The sequence below is a fragment of the Microtus oregoni genome, unplaced genomic scaffold (genome assembly GCF_018167655.1).
Source record: "Microtus oregoni isolate MIOR12 unplaced genomic scaffold, Mior012 000012F_ref0000307, whole genome shotgun sequence".
Lineage (NCBI taxonomy): Eukaryota > Metazoa > Chordata > Mammalia > Rodentia > Cricetidae > Microtus > Microtus oregoni.
The window spans coordinates 45754731-45775984 of NW_024543071.1; the positions used below are offsets into that span (position 1 = coordinate 45754731).

General features: G+C 38.2%; 1 protein-coding gene and 1 pseudogene across 1 annotated transcript; one reads left to right on the forward strand and one right to left on the reverse strand.

The window, feature by feature from the left end:
- Window positions 1–1555: 1555 nt before the first annotated feature.
- Glyat (glycine-N-acyltransferase) lies at window positions 1556–16376 on the reverse strand. Its single transcript, XM_041661526.1, has 6 exons — window positions 16235–16376; window positions 14087–14181; window positions 10984–11091; window positions 8050–8176; window positions 4768–4939; window positions 1556–3964 (listed from the first exon to the last, which is right to left on the reverse strand). The coding sequence occupies exons 2-6, from the start codon at window positions 14165–14167 to the stop codon at window positions 3562–3564; spliced, it is 891 nt and encodes a 296-aa protein (XP_041517460.1). The 5' UTR covers window positions 14168–14181; window positions 16235–16376; the 3' UTR covers window positions 1556–3561.
- A 546-nt stretch (window positions 16377–16922) lies between these two features.
- On the forward strand, window positions 16923–20470 carry LOC121454730 (annotated as a pseudogene).
- The last annotated feature ends 784 nt before the right edge of the window (window positions 20471–21254 follow it).

A 21254-nucleotide genomic window follows, 5' to 3' on the forward strand; every position in this document is an offset into this window, starting at 1 on the left:
TCCTTCTGGGTGGATGGGGTTCTCCAAAGGGCCACGCCTTAAGGACCTCCATATGCAAAACATTTATGCACCATTTCCATGGAGACAGCTTGGCTTTTGCCACTTAATCCTTTGTTTGCTGATTTATTTCTGTATCCTAGATGTCAATCTTCTGTCAGCTATGTAGCTAGTGAAATTGCCTGCCTTTCTGCTGCTTTCCTTTTCACTCTGTTCGTTGGTTGCTCATTTATATAGGGTCCTTTTAGTTTTATGAAGTTTCAGTTGTCAATTCTTGGTCTTAATTTCTGGGAACACAGAGTCCCGTTTAAAAAAATCCTTTTGCACACCTATATTGAAGGGTGCTGTTTATATTTTCTTATGACAGTTTTAGTGCTTCAGGTTTCATATTGAGGCCTTGATTTTTATTTTGTGCAGGTTTTTTTTGCAAGGAATTACATACTGTCTCATTACGCATCTTAGATTTTCTACAAAAGTCAGTTGACCCCTACATGAAAGCATCATGGAATATGTGCCCTTTCTCAGTGATTAATTATGGCCCAGTTTCATTCTCAGCACAAATGGTGTATCTATGATTACATAGACAATCTCAAAGTTTATAAATATTGCACGTTGTATATTATGGAGAGGATTTATCCTTGAGAATGATGAGGGAACTGCAGAAAGCTAACTGTGGCACACAAGAGTTCCCATTTATTAAAAAAAAAACAAAAAGGAAAGTCTGGTTTTAAAAAAATGAGGGTAGCTCAGTGGTTCAGAGCATTGGATACTCTTCTAGAGGGCCTGGGTTCAATTGCCAGCACCCACATGGCAGTTCACAACTGTTTGAAACTCCTGTTCCTTGGGATCCGATACCCTCACACAGACATACATGCAGGAAAAACACAAGCGAACATAAAATTAAAATAAATAAAAGAAAAAAATGAGGGAAAAGACAGTCCTTTGAAAGTTTGGAATACCAATAACAAAACAAGATAAAGAACCAATAAGAACTAAGAGCTGGTTATGTAAAACTATTGACAAGCCATTAGTTGGATTGATGAAAATAAGAAGATAGATCATTGCAATTAAGAAAATTAGAGTTGTGCAGAGTTATATGACAAGAGATTTAGAGGAAATTCAGGGAGACATACTTTTTAAAAATCTGCAATCTTGCACTAAACTCTAAAACATGGAGGGATTTCTTAGTACACATGACCCACTAATGGTAAACCAAGATGAGCTTGACCTTCATAACATAATGGTCCAATTATATGTAATGATGCACAAGAAAAAAATTTCCAAGTAAGAAAACTGCAGGGTAAGATGGAGTCAATGTAGAATTCCAGCACTCTTTCAAGAAGAACTTACCAGTTTTCCTCAAATTATTCTGTAAAACAGAAGCAAATGAACAGTCCCATGCTCCTTTCATAAAGTCAGTATTGCTCAGAAAGCAAAAACAAAATAATAGCCATTATAAGGAAATTATAGACACTATCTTTGTTGTTTGTAGATGCAAAATTGCCAATAAAATACTTTAAAACTGTATTTAAGAACACATAAAAATGATTATCCACCATGATAAAGTTTATTTCATCCAGGAGATGCAAGGTGATTCAGCAAACCTAAAGTATTTAATGTAATCTAGCACATTCATAAAGGGCAGAGACCACATGACCAACTCGTGAGATGCAAAACTGAATTTGAAATTATTTACCACTTCTGAAAAACATACTTGAAAGTATAGGGATACCCAGGATACAGTTCAATATAATAAAGACAACATATGGAAAACCCACTTCAAACATCATCCTAAACAGACAAAACTTCAAAGAATTTCCACTAAATCAGAAAGAAGACAAGTTTGTCTCCTCTTTTCCTGCATAAAATACTTGAAGTCTTAGCTGGAATAATGAAACAAATGACTGAACTAAATGGGGTACACACAAGAAAGGAAGAAGTCCAAGACTCTTTGCTCACACATGATAGGTTTATATACATAAAAGACTCTAGGAGTCTCTGATTTTTCATCGAGTTGAACTTAGGTTGGAAAGAAACAGAAATTATTTGTTGGGAGATGGTGGCACGCATGTGAATGAGTTTATGGTAAAATAATTATTAAATACCCTTTTAAATGTACTATTCAATAGTATTGAATACCTGTATGTTGATGTGTACTATTCAATAGTATTGAACATCTGTACATTGTCATGAACAGAATGCATGTATTACTAAGCTCCATAATAATCAAAATTAAATACATGAACATTATGCAGTATATTAGAATATTTAATGTTTGCTATACTTATTACTGATACATATTGTCAATTTGTATCCAAAGCAGACTTTTACAATGATTTCAGTCAAGTGTATAATAAATAAATATGAAGTAGTTTCCCAATTTAATTCTAGCAAACTGACATCGTTGTGCTGAGTGAAAATTTAGATCAAAATATCTCAGCAAACTGGAAAATTGGTGATACGTTTTGAGTACCTCTAGAAGTATACAAGCATATAACACATGACACACTCTACATCAATGGTTACCCTATTTAACAGAGGGAGCCAGTATGCAGTCTAGGAATTGTTCTAAGGAGGATGCAGACTACTGGGAGAGGTGGATGTTACACATGGAGAGTGACTATTTTATAAGATGTTTCAGTTGGGACAGAGAAAAGGTGACATCCCAGAGAGCTAAGTGGAGGCAGGGAGTATTCCACAAAGAGGGACAGGAAGTACAAAAGCCCTGAAGCAGGAGCTTGTTTGGAATTATAAAGAAATACCAAGGAAATTGATGTGAATGAAGGGAAGGATTTGTAATTAAGTAGCTACAGTGAAATAAAAGCGATATCATTTAGCATAAAACTTGTGCAACCAACCACATATTCTATTTATTCTCACAGGATTGCAGTAGATTGGGAAGTCAAGTTTTTGAAAGCCACATTGCTTTATTTTCTTGGGGCTAAGATGGAACTGGAAAATCAAAATTAGGCTTTTCCTTGTTATCTTCCTTTGCTATTTTATGTGTATTTTGTTTAATCTGATAAACTGTATGGTTCGTGTATAATGTATTTAATATATGTATAAAGCAGCCAGCAAAGGAGTGGCTACTTTCTTAAGACCTGATGAGAATACACTTGCTGATCGCTGAAGGAAAAGCCATAGACAGAGAGGAATAAGGCACAGAAGCCAGAAAACATTATCTCATTATCACGAGCAAGGTTAGCAGAAGTCTCCAAGTTGTGTACTAGGGCTTCCAAGAGGAACCATTTGGAGCTTTGTGTAGTTGATAAGGGAGTGTCATATAGATCCAGGATGTGTGACTAAATTAGAAGAGTTCAATACTGAAAGACATAGACCTTCTTCAGATAATGAACTTCAGGGAGTCTAAGAGCAATCTGATGAACATAACTATGGCATATCTGTCAGCCTTTCACACTGCTTCCCCAGAGTACAGACAGTCCCACTCCTTTGCATCTGGTTTCCATTTATTCTCTCTTTTTGGTCACCTTTATTCTTTGTCTGCCATCCAGTTACATTCCCAGGTCCCCCCCCCCCAACACCATCTTGTGTTCAAGGCTAGCTTCACATAGGCACACACTTCCATTGGTTCCAGGCACTGGGCATGGCGAGATGTTGCAGTTTGTAACTCATTTTTTGCATGGCAATATTGCTTTTGTCTGTGTGAGAATAAACAGGAAAGCCACGTTTCTTCATAATCTGGTCTTGTGAATAGACAACAAAGGAGACAAGACCTTGGTTTCGATACTCAGGCATGGTGCCTCCCATTCGCATCTCTCCAGTTTGGTCCATTAGGGTCCAGGATGCAGGGGTCCCCTCAGGCCCCAGGACACAGCAACTTGGGAACTTCTTTATACAGCGTTCAATGAATCTATGGCTCCGCTCATTGCCACCAAAAAGCCAGAATTTATTCACCAAGGCAGCATGGGTGATATCCAAGGATGAAAGTTTAAACATGTCTTGATTGCTATAGAGGGTCCAAGAAGAAAGCAAAGCCTGTTAATATAAGGGTACAGTCTATTCCTACCTCTATTATCTTGAGGGGCAGAGCATTGGAAGCAGCAAATGCAAAGTCCTGGAATATAGATGGACTTATGCTGGAAGGACAGAAAGGCCAGTGTGGTAGGAGAAAATGAGCAAGAATAATAAATGTCAAACAGTGAACGGAGAACTTTACTTTTACAATAATGCAAAAAAAAGAGAGAGGAACCTGGTCAGATTTATACTTCTGTAGATTATTCTTATCATTTTTAATTTCCCTTCTTAACTTAATTAATGACTTTTTGTGTGGGGATGAATAAGCGGGTATGGATGTACATGGACTGTGGGTTAGAGAAGAATCTGTGGAGATGGTTATCTCCTTTGACCATGTTGGTCCCAGGTATTGAGTTCAGTAGCTCAGTTAGTCAGCCTTGGCCATCAAAGTCCTTAATTGATGAACCATCTTACTGGCAGTATTATAATTCAAACTTTTTAAAAGTTTGTTATTTAATAATCCCATAAATATATGTCACATATGTTAGTTTTAAGCACTCTTAACTACCTTCATTCTACTGTCCCCACTCTATTGAAGTTCTGCCCATAAGTTCTTCTTTCATTTCTTTTGTGTGTGTAGTGTAACAACTGCATATAATTAGAGTTGCTTGCATGAGCGTGGGTGGGGTCATCTACAAGAGTGTGGACAGCAAGGACCAGAGTACAACCAGCCTCAGGAAGTGGGGCTGGAGAAGAAAGATGTGAGAGATGTAGAAGAGCTCTGATCAAACTCACATGGCCTTGGGCTTGCCACTACCCGGAGATAAATTCTTTGGATCCAGCAGGTCAGGGAACAGTTTCTTGATTGTCTCTGCTGTTACAAAGAGGATGTTTTCTGAGCGGTTGACTTGGAAAGACTGAATGTTTGCAATATTTTGTATCGCCTCATTCAGGCGAGACTGGGAACCTAAATGGGTTTATAAGAAAACATTGTGAACTTCTAAGAAGAGAGGAAATGGCTAGATATGTTCTGGGTGGGGCCTCTCCAATGGGGTAGAAAGTGTGAGATTTAAGATAGAATTTGATTATGCTCAAGTTGATGCTGCTGTGTGAACGACCATATAGACATGGCGGGCAAAATGTGCCCTGTCTTACAAAAATGATGACATGACAGGGAATGAATTAATTCATAGTCATTTTGTGAATGAACCAAGACTGGAACTAAGTTTTTTAAGGTATATAATCGTGTAGTTTTGAAAATAAAAGAGAATGAGCTATAAAATATGGTAGCCAGCTTCTTCTGAGTCGTGTACACAATATAGTAGATTTTTTCTTTTTTTTAATATTTATTTATTTATTATGTATACAATATTCTGTCTGTGTATAGGCCTGCAGGCCAGAAGAGGGCACCAGACCCCATTACAGATGGTTGTGAGCCACCATGTGGTTGCTGGGAATTGAACTCAGGACCTTTGGAAGAGCAGGCAATGCTCTTAACCTCTGAGCCATCTCTCCAGCCCCCAATATAGTAGATTATTGAAGCAAGGATTTGGAATTTAATTCACTGCATCTGTTCCCTGGAGTAGTTCACTTCCATACCCCATCTGATCAATAGGAATATAAACTTATACAAAAAGAGGCTTAACAGTGTTAGACCTTGAGACTTTAATTATTTATTTATTTATTGATTGATTGATTGATTGATCCTAGTTACCTTGAAACCAGCTGCATAGAAACTAGTATAGGGTAGCTGACCAGAGACACATTGTACCATCATCACAACCAATAGTTGGCATTGACTGACAGTCAGAACCACCATCTACACATGTGAATGAGCCTATGGTGAAGCAACATGTATTGAGTTCTCCAATCACCATATGATACATGAACAAATCTAGTAGAGAAGAGTAATGTGCTGCCTGCAAAGCCCAAACTAAATTGTTGATTCTCTTTATTATGAGTTTTCTATTACATCAAATATTAGCTGACCTATCCCCCTGTTCTAGTTTCATAATGTGGCTGTTAAGAACACTATAATGAAACTCAACTGGGGGTAGAAGGATTTATTTGACTTATGGTATGGGAGAATTGTCTGTATTCTGTCAATTATATTTTGAATAAATGCTGATTGGCCAGGCTGGAAGTATAGGTGGGTCAACAAGACAGGAAGTAGAGGTGGGGTGATGAGAACAGGAGAATTCTGGGAAGGAGGAAGCCCATTCCTCCTATTCCTGCCCAGACCACAGAAGAATCAGGATGTGACCTGCCCCTCAGAAAAAGGAACCATGGAAAAAGCTGTGCTGTTTTAAAATGCTGGCATTCTGGGCCCTCCTGCCAGGGCAAACTCTGACTCTTTCAGGAAGTCAATCTGACTATGGAGCATTTGAGTGTGTCTTCTGAGTGCACTACTGCAGCTTGCAGGGATCTTGAAACTCCATAGAGTTGTGGCAATAAACGTGGCTACAGCTGGTAACTCCGCCATGAGGCTGGAATCACATAAAGCTAAGTAATGGGGTGGATCCAGCCATCAAAGCCACGGCCTTAATCCTACCCATATTGCTTGGTAAATTAAAGACTTGTGTGGTCAAAAAAGAGAGATATACAGTAAAGAGAGTCAAAGATGAAAAAAGCCTCTAAATGGTTTACACTGTGTTAAAAATATATGCAGGCTAAAGGTTAAAGTCCTTAAAAAAAGAGAGTAGTTGGGTGTGGTGGTACACACTTTTAATCCCAATGCCTGGGAGGCAGAGGCAGGCAGATCTCTGTGAGTTCAAGGTGTGGTAGCACAAGCCTTTATTTCCAAAGTTTGGGAGGCAAAGGCAGACAGACCTCTGTGAATTCAAGGTATGGTGGCAGACACCTTTAATCCCAGCACTGGGGAGGCAGACAGAGGCAAGATCTCTGTGAGTTCAAGGACAACCTGGTCTACAGAGTTATTCCAGGACAAAGATATACAGAGAACCTGTCTCAAACAGGAAAAGTAAAAATAAAAAAATAGAGGTTAAAATAAAGCCACGTAAAGATAAAAAATACACAAAGAATCTTGATATTCTAAATTATTGTGCTCTTTTTGAATTGTTTAAATGCTGAGGAAGGAACAACAACTGCTAAAAGATATTTGCTTATAAATACTGCTGAACTAACACAAGATAGGCATTTTGAAAATACCTTGACTTCAAAATTGAAGTCAAAAGATATGTTACTTTGGAGAAGAGATTTTGCTTTTGTTTGCACAGGAAATGAGAGGCTGTGGATTCATTCTGAGTTAGAAAACTCAGCTTTGATCAAGGAAGACCACCTGAAAAATCTCCAGTAGGAACAGATGGCCCAGATGTCTGAGTTCTACATCCAGAACAGATTCAAGATGCTGCCTGAGATGATCAAGCCTCACAGGATACTCCAGTCAGGACTTGATTATAATTCTAAATTTTCTTTATGTCCTCATAAGATTATCATTGCCCCCAAACAGCTGAAAGTAGCCTGAAAAACTACACCCACATTCCCAAAAAATGGACTATGGATATTTTCCCTTGTTTAAAAAAAAAGAGGGGGAAGTGGTGTGGGAGAATTGTCTGTATTCTGTCAATTATATTTTGAATAAACGCTGATTGGCCAGGCAGGAAGTATAAATGGGTCAACCAGACAAGAAGTAGAGGTGAGGTGATGAGAACAGGAGAATTCTTAGAAGGAAGAAGTCCATTCCTCCCATTCCTGCCCAGACCACAGAAGAAGCAGGATGTGACCTATCCTGCTGAAAAAGGTACTGAGCCATGTGGCTAACATAGATAAGAATAATGGGTTAATATACATTATACGAGCTAATATGAAGCCTGAGCTAATAGACCAATCAGTTTATAATCTTCTCAAGATCTCTGTATGATTTTCTCTGGCCCTAAATGGCTGGGGGACTGGGTGGGATAGAAACCCTAATGAGCCCGGCCCTCATGTTACAGACTTATACTTTGAGGTCACAAATTGTGGACATCTGACTGAGGACATGGAACTTGGCAGGGAGAGCATGGAGATCCTGTGAGATAAGAGACAGAAGGGATTGAGCTCATTTCTCATTGTTCTTACTTTGAATCTGCAAATGTTGTTTCCAGTTGATTACTTCTGGGGAGTCCAGGAATTCCTGACAGTTCTGGGGATCTTTAGAGAAGATTTGGTAAGTATTGTTGTAGAAATCATGGTCATCTGCCATGTCCTGTTATCATGGAGAAAGAAGAGATAATTCTTATCGCTTATTGTTTATGACTGCAGTGCTGGGAGAAAGAAAGAGGAGTCAGCAAGATGCCATGGAGCTGCCAGAGGGGAAAGATGAGAGATGCCAGCTGGAACCTTGCTGGTAGGTCCCAAGACAAATGGTAAAATATAAAATATAGAAATGGGTTAACCAAATATATAAGAGCTAGCTAACAATATGCTTAAATATGTTTAAGTGATTGGCCAAGCAGTGATTTAAATCATATAGTTTCTGTGTGATTATTTTGTAGTCTGGGTAGCCGGGAACGAACAAGCAGCTTCCTACAACAGAATGTTGCCCCAATGTGGTCAACTAAATCCACTTAAAACCTGAGAGAGCTTGAAAAGGAATTCTAGACACAAAAGAACAGAATTTAGCACAGTTTCTTGGTAGCCACAATTTTTTTTCTAGATGGGCTTGTGGCTGCTTTTAGAGAGATGCAGTAAAGAACTGTGCAGCTTCTTTAAAAAACAGCAGTTCCCGGTTCTCCAGCACAGGCAGCTCTGACTCTTTTGGGTGGTCTGGCTACTGAGCATTTAAATGGGGTTTGTGAGTTTAGTGCTACAACATTCTTAATGGCAACATAGACCCACTGTGTGCCTGAAAATGGGGCTGTGAGCATGGCTCACACTAAACAGACCTTTGTTCCACCATGTTGGATTAGGCAGAGCCAAAAGGCAAAGCAGCCTTAGTCCTAGTAAGGCTGTTAAGCATTTTAAGAAGCACTTCTGGACAGAAAAGGATTTAAGATACACAAGGACAGATTCAAACATAAAAGAGCTCTATGTATAAAAGACATAGTGCATTAAAAAATGTATGTAGGCTTGGGAGAGAAAAAAAGAGTAAAGAGACAGTAAATATAATGTAAGAGTACAGACAGTCATAGATTAAAGGAGTAAAGATAATAAAATAAGTATTAAACTTGTATTAAAAGTAATGGAGTAAGAAGAATAAGCAATGTAGAGATGGGAATATACACAAAGAGTCTAGATTATGTATATTATTGTGTTTTCTTCAAATTTTTGACTGTGAAGGAGCTACTTACAGAGAGACATTTCATTGTATGGTCTGCTAAGCTAAACCAGCATGTATATTTTAAAGGTATCATATTTTGGGTCAGAATTTGGGTCAAAGGATTTGTTGCTTCGGAAAAGAGGTTCTTCTTTTGTTTCCACAGAGGATGAGAACCTGTGAATCTTTCCAGACTAATGTGGTTTGATGAACCAAGACTCCCCAAAAGGTTGCCATGAACACACCCCAAAATTACTTTGCTCAACAAAAAGCAGGAAGCAGTTTGGAGAGAACTATACCCAAATTCCTCAAATAATCTTTATAAAAGTTTCTCTACATTTAAAGGGGGATATGATATAGAAATGAATACTTTGCTTTGGTATGGATCTATCAACAAAAAATTTAAGGTCAATTTTGTTATATATTTATTTCTGTTTTTGATTAAGAAATTGTGTTTGTGCAGTTCATTTAAAATTGTAACATATAATTAAGAAATATAGGTTAATAGATAGCCATCTCTAATAGTCAAGCTTGTAATCATGTTAGTTAGGTTTCTAGGTATATAGAGTTATATTTCAGATAGGTATTCTTCAAACCTTCCAAAGACTAGAGGATATGACATTTAAAGTGTTTTAAAAGTCAAGACTTTTCATGACAATGAGACACATCTTCTCCTGGCAGCACCAATCTACATCAAGAGAATGATGGGCACCGAAGAGGCTCTTTATGGTGTTGGTTAGCCATTTGGGCAAAAAACTGCTGTCACCTGAACTGCTTAATGCTATGCTGTATGAACTGGATATGCAGGATCCACAGAAAAATGACTGCTGAACTTGCGTAAATGTGAGAAGATCCTTCAGGGTTCCTGCTTCATGAAAGAGTCTGCCAGACATTCTGCAGGACACAGAAGAAAGTGACTGACAAACTGCCAATATAGGCAAAACTGTCTTTGAAATTTCCTACTTCATGGAAAAGTCTGCCAGATACTATGGGCCTATAGGCTGAAGATGGATGCCCCAAAGGTACAGAAGAACTTAGGGTGAATGTCTAGGCAGTGAGATGTCTCTTTAAATTCTAGTTTTGGAAGTTGCTTAAAATGCACTTCCTGTTAACTTAGGTAATTTTATAAACTTCTGGAGTCTTTGATGGAGTTGAAGAATAGATAGTTACAGTTTTCCTTAGTTATGATAAAAGATAAAGTAAATATAAATATTGTATATGTAATTCTTGTTTGACACCTGTTTTGTTATACGTAATTTTACTATGTTAAAACTAAAACCTTCCTTTTTATTTAGACAGAAAAGGTGAGGTGATGTGGGATTTCCCTTTCTATGCTGTGGTTACCATTTGTTAATAAAGAAGCTGTCTTGGGCTTGGCAGGGCAGAATAGAGACAGATAGGGAAAACTAAACTGAATGTTGGGAGGAAGAAGGAGGAGTCAGCGAGATGCCATGGATCCGGCAGAGGGGAAAGATGAGAGCTGCCAGCTGGAACCTTGCTGGTAGGCCACAAGCCTCATAATAAAATATAAAATAATAAAAATAGGTTAACCAAAGATATAAGAGCTAGCTAGCAATATGCTTAAGTGATTGGCCAGGCAGTGATTTAAATCATATAGTTTCTGTATGATTATTTTGTGCTCTGGGTAACTGGGAACAAAGAAGTGGCCTCCTAAAGCATGTAATCTGGGATAAGATTTTTTTTAGATTCTACATGAATAATCATATAAGCATATTTGTTCACATCTGGTTCCTTACCTGTTCCTGAGGACGGACAACCACTGTGTTAAAATCAGGCCACTTGTCAACTACAGCTTTTAGGTTGAATGGGTTTCCATGGTTCATGTGAAAGACAGTCCCATAAACCTGAAAGGAAGTGAGACGGTTAGTTTATTAAGATGAATCAAAAAGCACCTTGTGTGCTCTGGACAGAGACATTCCTGTGAAATTGTGACAGTTGGTGATAACAAAGAGCCAAGGAAGAATCTAGGACAAACGATCTCATTCACTACTCTTTCCTTTAAGGATATTCCAGACTTCTCTTGGGAGAAAATGTGTGCGTTAGTGTATGACTAAAGAGTTAAGTATTCCCTTTTAAAAGCTAGAGAGTGACCTCATCTCACTCCATGGGCTCAAGAAAACCACTGGGAAACACCTAGATTGTTCTCAAAATGCTTGACATTCACCTTTAACATAAGGAATAGAGAGATTACATTTTAATATTCCCTATCAGCGAACATGTAAAAATAGCTTTTAGCTTTTAGAATTTCTAAAAATAGTTGTTCAACATAAAAATAACTCATGAAAAAAATAATGTATCAAATGATATAATTTCCGAGAAAAATTTAAGTTTACTTTCTCCCTGAGAGATTTCTTGACACCTGTGGATTTCCAGGGAACGTAGAAGGTCTTGTCTCTTATCAGTGAACTTTACTAAAATGTGTTTTTTTTCATTTTAGTTTGATTTGAAACGGATTTATTTGGGTAGTAAATAATAGGATTGGTTCCCCCATTAGCCTTTTATTATTAAATAAAACAAAACAGTCTATAAATAATAGAATGATAATATTTTTCTTCTTTATAAAAGGGAGTAGAAAATCTGCTAGAGAAAGTAATAACTGAGGGCTGGAGAGATGGCTCAGCCGTTAAAGGCTAGGCTCACAACCAAAAATATAAGAGAAAGTAAGAACCAAATTTACTCATTTTGTCTTAAATAATTTTGTACAAAATGCCTTATAGAGTGACAGAAATCTGGAACTATTTTTTCTCTAAGCCACACACATGCAATCACACAAGCACAAACATTCATCTACTCACACACAAAGATGAGCACAAACACACACAGAATTATACAAACAGGTGAAATACACATGAACTATTTTACACATATACAACTACTCACACAAACACACATACACACAGAAATACATATACAAATACATGCATATTCACATATGTGTTATAGAGTAATCTTGGTACACAATGAATATGTATTACTCTATTGACTAATAAAAAGATGATTGACCAATAGCTGAGGAGGAATAGATTGAACAAGAGAGCCAGACTAGGAGAATTATGGGAAGGGGGAAGGGTGGAGTCAGAGGAGTCACCAGCCGGATGCAGAAGTAACTGGACACACAAAATGAGATAGAGGTAATAGTTACAAGCCTCAGTGCAGCACAAAGATGAATAGAAATGAGTTAAGTTGAAGAGATAGTAATAAAACTGAGCAATAGGTTAAGCATTTATAATTAATGTAAGCCTCAGTGTGTTTATTTGTAACCAAGCAGTCAGGACAGAAAAACTCCACATAAATACATCCATACATATGTCCATACATACACCACCACAAGCACACACAGAAAACATAAACACTTGCATACATATATACACACATAAACCATACACACAAACACACATACACAGCACACATAAACATAGTTATACTTAAGCTCCACTGGAGTGGACCTTACCTCATTTGATTAAAAAAAAAAAGCATCTGAATCCACCATTAGAGCTGCTTTTATACAGCTCACATGTAAACATTTGTATCTATTGACATAGTTTAGTCAACTCTAAGGTCTCTACTCAGTTGCACTGGGTTTGTGGAGAAAAAATGGAAGCCAAGTTCAAAATATTCTGATATGCGTTAAGTTCAGAGCAACAGACCTGTTTCTAACTTTCAACTCAAGATGGTTTAATTTTCACATGGCAAGCATTCTTCTGGAAGGAACAAATTAAACATTAATAGGTACCCTCAACTAAATGTGAAGGAAAACCCCAGGGAATCTCAAGTGCTGCTAAGGAATGATTCTTGAAAAGAAGCAATGGAAAAACTTATCAGTCAGCAGAGGGCAAAGTCCATCTGTGCACATGACTGTGGTGCAACTCAATGCCTTTGAAATATGAAGAAATAGATATCCCACATATTCTTGCATTTTATTTATGTATTTTATTTGTGGGGCATCCATGAGTCATAGCATGTGTGTGGAGGTCAGATGGTAACTTTTAGGACTTAGTTCTTTTCTGTCACCGAGTGGGATCTGGAGATCAGACCCTGGCTGTCAGGCTTGCAGGCAAGCACCTGTCTCTCGAGAAGTCTTGCTTACCATAATGTTTAGATTACTTCTTTATATCACCACAGTCTTCTTATGATGGTTGAGTCTCACACTATGTATTCCTGGCTGGCCCAGAACGCATATGTAGATAGGATAGCCTCGAACTCACAGAATCACCTGCCTATTGGCTTCCAAGTGCAGAGATTAAAGGTATGCACTACCTCACCTAACTATATCTCCATATTCTTAACTAATGACACAGATATAGTGGCAATATATTGAAAAAAGTTATGTAAATTAAATTGGAAAAATATGAAATATGTATTGGCTCAAAATAATATTGCATAGAATTTTGGAAGATGGCTTAATGGATAAAGCACTTACCACACAATAAACTCCACATATAAACTCCAGTTCAAAGTTCTCATTGCCAGTACCCACACAGTACCGAGTAGTGCTGACATCCTGCTGTAATCCCAGTGCTTGGAAGGAATAGTCAGGGGAATTTCCTGAACAACCTGACTATCTATACTAATGGAATTGGTCAGCTCCAGGTTCACCAAGAAACCCTGTCCTAACATATAAGGTGAAAAGTGATCAAGGAAGACACTGAACGTCAATCTTGAGCTCTTCATGCATGCACATATTCTATCCATGCATGTACACACTACACACACATCAATCACACCAAACACATTCACACACGCCACACGTGTATGCACACACACACAGTGAAGCATAAATGTCAGACTCTTTTTCACTTCCACTCTCTCCTTGTTGACCTTCACATTTTCTGAGATCACCTTTAAGGATTCAGGAAGATACTTCCTCAATGATCTCTCCAGCGTCTGCAGCATTTGGGCACCTTGCAGTGTAACAGCCATGAGGACACTTTAGCCTAGAGAAATAATGAACGGACATTCATTAATGACAGAAACAACAGTAGCCAGTTCTGTATGATTAGCCAAGTCTTACATTCACTAACATCCTCACCAGCCCTAAGGAAGCACCAGACTTGCAGGAGGAACACAGGAGTCTCTCTCTTACCTTCTCAGTTTCTCATCTCACCATTGGATTTAAATTACATGAACAAGTGCATTTTATTCTTTAGAGTTTCCAGTGTGCTGTTGTATCTCCTGGCATCTCCAGTAATGGTGTTACTCAGGAAGTTGCTTAGCCTCTGTGCTTTGGTTTCTTAAAAGGTAGATGGGATGATAGCATCATTGGGCTCATAGAATGTTTGTGGGGCTAAAATTAGATTGGTTAACATTCAACGTGTTTTGGCAGAGAGTTGGTCATATAAACAATATTCAACTGTGCTGTTTATTTTCTTGATAATGTTTCTCCTCCTCTTCTTTCTCCTCATGTGAATTAACAATGCATATCTTGATGAAAATGTTTCATTGTAAAATACTTTGAAATTTTTAGATATAAATGACAAAACTTTAAAGCCAAGTCACATTCCAGCTGCTATTTTTAGCCTGTTGTTGTTTTTGCCTTTCTTGCATAGTTTTCTCTCTAAGCAAATTCTTAAGTAGCACTGAGCAACTTCTAATTGAACTCTGGAGTTGCTGACCCTGCTATGCCAGGAATAGAAATTAATCTGATGAAAGCAGTTTAAAACAACAGAACAGAATTTTTTAAAGCTATACAAACACAGGTATGTGCTAAATAGAACCTCAATGTTAATGACTAGGGAAAAAATGTAAAATCCAATCTAGCAAATATGGTAACTCTCAAACATTAACACCATACCTACAGGCATGATATACAGTGAATATAGGTATAGGATTGTGGAATATGGGCATAATATTACTATTAAAAGTACAATCAGAATATATAGGGCACAAAATAGCTTCTAAGTAACATGCGAAGGATGAGTTTAAAAGAAAACGTAGGTAAATTCAAAACTAGTCTTCAGATGCAATCTTGAGAATACATTTTTCTTGCTATCTGATTAAGTGATATCACCGTGGGGTGTATTCTTGCTACCCTCTTACCAGTAGTGGACAGAGAAACCCAAGTACTCTGTAATACAACTGGAAAGATTGAGAACAGCAGTGCAGTACCACCACACAGTAGATTCTATATCCACCCACTTCCAAAAACCATAAAATACTTCCTTATTACTGCATAAAAGAAATATCTAAGGATTTTTCATTATACTTGACAAACTACCTTTTACAGAATTCATGCATGCTATATGTTTCATCAAGTGACATTACTATTTTTTCCTTGTGTATTTTTGGTACATATTCTGAGAGTCACTCAGTATGATCATTTTGATATCATTTAATTGAGAGGAGGAAAATGTTAAAAAGCAATAATGACCTTTTACAAACCATGTTGCTTTATATATTTAAGGTATACCGTGAAATTTTGTAGAAAATACACACAGTGCATAGCTTTATGTTAAATTTTTGGGTGCCGTGTATGTGTGTATGCTGCCAGACTGAAGCAATTAACATAGTCCATTATGTCAATAGGTATGGAGAATTTTGTTTGTTTGGATGCTCTATGAGCACAGCTGATACCATGAGCTAGGGAGATGGCTCAGCAGGCAGAGGTACTTACAACACAAGCTCGGTGACCAGAGTTTGATCTCCAAAACCCACATAAAGGTGAAAGGAGAAAATCAGCTCTTCAGAGTTATCCACTGCCCTTCACAAAAGGGCTGTGGTACACATGCTCCCAATAAAAATTAATAGATAGAGAAAGAGATGATGATGATGATGATGATGATGATGATGATGATGATGATGATGAAGAAGAAGAAGAAGAAGATAGATAGATAGATAGATAGATAGATAGATATTTTAATGAACAGTTAAAACCCACTCATCATTTATGCATCCCACAAAAACATTTTATGACCTACAGTTCCTGTATTGTTCATTTGGCTTCCAGACCCTTTCATCCCACAGATCTACTGCTCTGAGACACATCCTCACCTGGAAAGCTGTCTCCACAGGAAGTATTTGTAAAAGTGGACTTCTGGGAGGTGAAAGACCCTTCCAAGGCAGCAGGCTCAGTGGGAATCTGAAGAGTGAGTGAACGTTGATGTGCCTCTTGCAAAAATTAACTGAGCTGGGGCTGGAAATGTGAACCTTGCTCTTGGCACGTTTACAAAACCTTCTTGTTGTTAGCTCTAGTGAAATCCAATTCTTCCCTCGTTCACTGGTCTCAGGCTGTAGGAACTAGCTCTGCAAGGTGAGGCTAACATTTGCTCTCTGAACTTCTCTCTTGTAAACATTACCTTGTTCTTCACCCCACTTACCATTAGTATGCCAAGCAAAGGAATAATAGGCCAGCATAGTGGGAAGGGACAGTTAGGTAAGCAATATCCTCTTCCTCCCCATTCTTACCATCAGATATCACCAACAGCACAAGGCAGGAAGTTTGATTTATAGAGCTTAATATCATATCTTTTTTAAAATGTATAACATAAAAGAAAATGACTTTCCTGCAGTGTTAGAGCAATACAAATCCCTTTCTTCATAGTCTTTTTCTGCTGCTGGAGACCATTTTGTGTTCTTGGTCTGTGCTCCCTCAGGAGGCCATATTTATGTCCAAGGTCTGTGCTGCTGCCTGAAGTCATGCTGATGTCTGTGGCCTGGGTTGCCACTGGAGGCCACGTCAATGTCCATGACCTGTGCTGTGGTCAAGGACCATAATGGTGCCAGGGGTCCAGACTGTAGCCAAGGATTGTAGTAATGTCTGTGATCTTAACTGCTGCCAGACACCATGCTGAGGTTCGTGGTCCATGCTGATGGATGCTGGAGGCCATGTGGATGTCTATGGTACCTGTGCTATTTCCAGAAACCCATGTGTAAGTTCATGATACGTGCTGCCACTTTTTGTAAATGTCATGGAAGCTTCTGCTGCAGTGGTATCTATGACTGCAGACTTCTAGCTGAGAATGAGCAACATAGAAGACTTCTGTGGCGTCTGTCTCCCCCACTTTCCCCACAAAGAAACAGTCTAGACAGAAAGTCATTGAAGAGAACTCTTAATCTCACTTTTATGGAAACAGAAACTGGTGGCTACTGTGGTGAAGATAGAAAAATATTCAGAACAGAATATTTCTTTTATTCTTTTATAAATTCCACGAAAGAGCTGAGTTATGCTATTGTCATAATGTATAGGATATATGTTGACTTTCCATAGTAGTAAATGATATGCTGTATCTGCCTCCTCTATAACCCTTTCTTATCTCCTCTCACTTTACCCTCTTTTCTCTTCTAAATCTCTCAGAATACCTCTTTTTTTACTCTGTCATTCACATGACAGAAAATATGTGATGCTTATCTATGTGAGCCTGACTGTTCCACTGATGATCCCATTCGGTTCCATACATTGTCCTGTAATGCAATTTCATTCTTCTTTGTCACTAAACAATGCTCTGCTGTGTGTGTATGTGTATAACACATTTCTTCCATCCGTCATCCACTGATGGCTGCCTACCCTGATTCATACCTTGGCTATTATAAAGAAGTAATGAATCACAGGCATCCGGACATCTCTGTCGTAAGCTTTGACTCTCTGGTTATGGCCTTAGTATGGATGAAACACCTGGTGCTTTTAATTTCTTTCTATAACATCCCATTGAGTTCTACAGTGGCTGAACTAGTTTGCATTGCCACCAGCAATGTCTAAGGGTTCCTTCTCTGCTTCACTGCTGCCAGAATTTTCTGTCTGAGTTCTTAAGGCTAGACATTTTGACTGGAGTGAGAAGGAATCTTGATGCAATTTTGATTTTCATTTACCTGGTGGCAGAGGCTTTTCTTTCTAAACTGACAACACTTATTAACATTTGATCCACCTTTCTAAGGACAGACAAGGTTCATTGGGAAGTTATTCTCAGTCCTAACTTCGTTATACGAGACAACTAAGGGAGAAAGTTTGACAGTCTCCGGGTTCTTGGAATCAGTACCATTTTCCCAGCTAGTCATGAGTTCTGCTAAGGAAAGAAGAGAAGCTCAAACTGGAGAACCAGAGAAACAAGTAGCTATTACCTATACAGAGAGTCAAAAGAGCTTGTGTGTTCCTTTAGTCAATCGACTGGCACTGTGCAAGTCTGCACGTATTTTTCTCTGTCTCATTTTAGGATTCTGATGTGGGATTTCCCTCTTTATGCTTAAATACCATTAATGAGTAAAGAAACTGCTTTGAACCTATAGCAGGGCAGAGTTTAGGTAGGCTAGGGAGACAGAACTGAATGCTGGGAGAAAGAAGGGCTGAGTCAGGGATAAGCCATGAAGCCACCACCAGAGACAGATGTGCTGAAACTTTGCTGGTAGGCCACGACCTCATGCATCACAGGTTAATGGAAATGGGTTAAATTAATATGTAAGTGTTAGCCAATAAGAAGCAATAGCTAATGGGCCAAGCAGTGATTTAAATAATACGGTTTCTGTGTGATTATTTTGGGGCTAAGCTGGAGGCGGCCAGAAACCAACAAGCAGCCCCCTCTTCCAACAAGATTTTGTATTTCCTTGGCACATTAATTCCCCTTTCCATGACTTGGAGTTTCAAGTCATTGTGATTAACCTTGAATTTATCCATAACATAACTCAGTTGAACTGTTTTGATGCTATTAACAGGGTAAACACACGGATTGCATAAATCACAAAGGCTGACTACAACAGAGGAAAGGGGTCCTCCTTTACCCCAATTACAGAAGCAGACCCCTCCTCTTTTGTCTTCTTCAGCCCACTTGCTTAAACATACAGCCAGTTAAAAGACAAGGAATGTGCCCACTCTCCTCTTCCAAAGGACAAGTCTCTTAACTTTTTTGATGCTTGGGAGAAAGATGTGTTGAAGTGGGGGTAAAGGCAGTGGGGGCATATATGATCAATTTATATTGTATATAAATGTAGTTCTCAAAGAATAAACACCCTTGTTGGCATGGGTGTGGAAAAGGGGGAACTATTCTGTATGGCTAGTAGTACTGTTGATTGGTACACCCATTATGAAAAATTGTATGAATACTTTAAAAAAAATTTAAAAACAGAACTATCATTTTATCCATAAATACTTCTTTGGGGCATATATACAATGAAGACCACCCTATCTTTACTTCATGAAGGCAAACTCATTGTGGGGCAATTCAGAAATTGTCAAGATATGGAAATAACCTAAATGTTTGTTGATGGACAAATGAGTAAAGAAACTATGGCATAAAAAGTATGATCACAATGTAATAATATTGGCCTTGACAAGAACAAGTTCTTACCATTTCTATAAAGTTAATGAACTTGACTAATATACCAGCTAAGATAAACTAGGCAGAGAAAAACTAACATATGGATTCACTTATATATGGAACTTAAAACCATTTTTAAAAACACAGAAATAGAGAACAAAATGCTAGTCACGGAGGTTAGGCATAAGGTGAGAAAGATAGTATGTGTATCAGAGGATTACAAAATTTCCCTCATGTTGATAAGAAAATGTGGAGATCAACTTATAACATAAATATCAAAATAGCAATGAACTTTATATGAGATTCAGACTAAATGGGATTGTAGATGCTCTTAATGTCAAATCAAAATATAGTAACTATATGTGAGGTGATGGACTTGTGAAATTGATTCACTATAAAAAACATTGTTGTTGTCTATTTCTTCTAAAACCTCATGTTGTACATATTTAAAGTACACAATAAATTTTCTTATAAATTAGTCTTCCAAGAACAAATGCAGTTCCACCAACACTAGTACATAGGTGCAGGCCGGTGTGTCTTTGGGCTAGAGAGCTGGATGCACGTCTTTGGGCCGCAGTGGTTGTGGTGCTGATCACCTGGGAGTGAATTAAAACTGGGTGATGTTGAGAAAGGCAAGAAGAGTTTTGTTCATAAGTGTGCCCAGTGCCACACTGTGGAAAAGGGAGGCAAGCATAAGACTGGACCAAATCTCAGCAGTCTGTTTGGGAGGAAGATGGGTCAGGTGGCTGGATTCTCGTACACAGATGCCAAAAAGAACAAAGACATCACCTGGGGAGGAGATGCCCTGATAGAGTGTTTGGATAATCTCAAAAAGTACATTCCTGGAACAAAAATGATCTTTGCTGGAATTAAGAAGAAGGAATAGAGGGCAGACCTAGTAGCTTATCTTAAAAAGGCTAATAGTGAGAAATTCCATTGCCTTATTTATTACAAAACAAATGTCCCATATCATGACTTTTAACGTGTACCGTAATTTCCTTCATACCCCCAAATTCAGATCATGAATGGCTAACAATGTTTTGTTGGACAGTCCTGATTAAGGAAAACTGACTTATAGAAAAGTGGATGTGATCTTTTGTAAAAATGACAATTCCAGTTGCATAAACGCTATCATTGCTTCCCCTTTCTCAAAGTAAGATTGGACTAAATTATTAAAGATCTACTTTCCACAAAAATGGGAGTGTCACCTCAAACCTACTGAATATTTTTATACTGAAATTTATATAGCTGGGCATATGACTATGTTTAAACACTGGGGAAATTCTGTCAACGTCTCAGAAACAAGAAGACTCGCCTGTGTTTCAGTTTGTACTCACGGGCCTGTTACAGGCAATGGCTGGATGTCAGGAAGCAGCTGTCAGTTCTTGTCTCAACGATGTTTTAATTCGAATTTCCTAAGTCAAAGGATGCTTCCTTTTACCACTGAAAGGCACTTACTGTGCTCTATGTATAATAGCAAATGAAGAGTATTTAGCACTTGCAGATACCATACCATATACTATCATATATTCACTTATGAAATATTTCTCATGGTTATTGAACAGAAAACACAGGTATATCAGAGCACCTCCTGATGAAGAGCACTCTAGCTCCTAAGTAAAGGAAAGAGTGTGAGAGAAAAGTGTGAGCTATCCACAAGTCAGCACCATATCCTGACAGGAGAGATCGCGGACAACAATCCACAAGAGGATAGGGATGTGCTGCTGAAGAGAAGTGTCACTGACATTCAGAGAGTAGAAAACTGA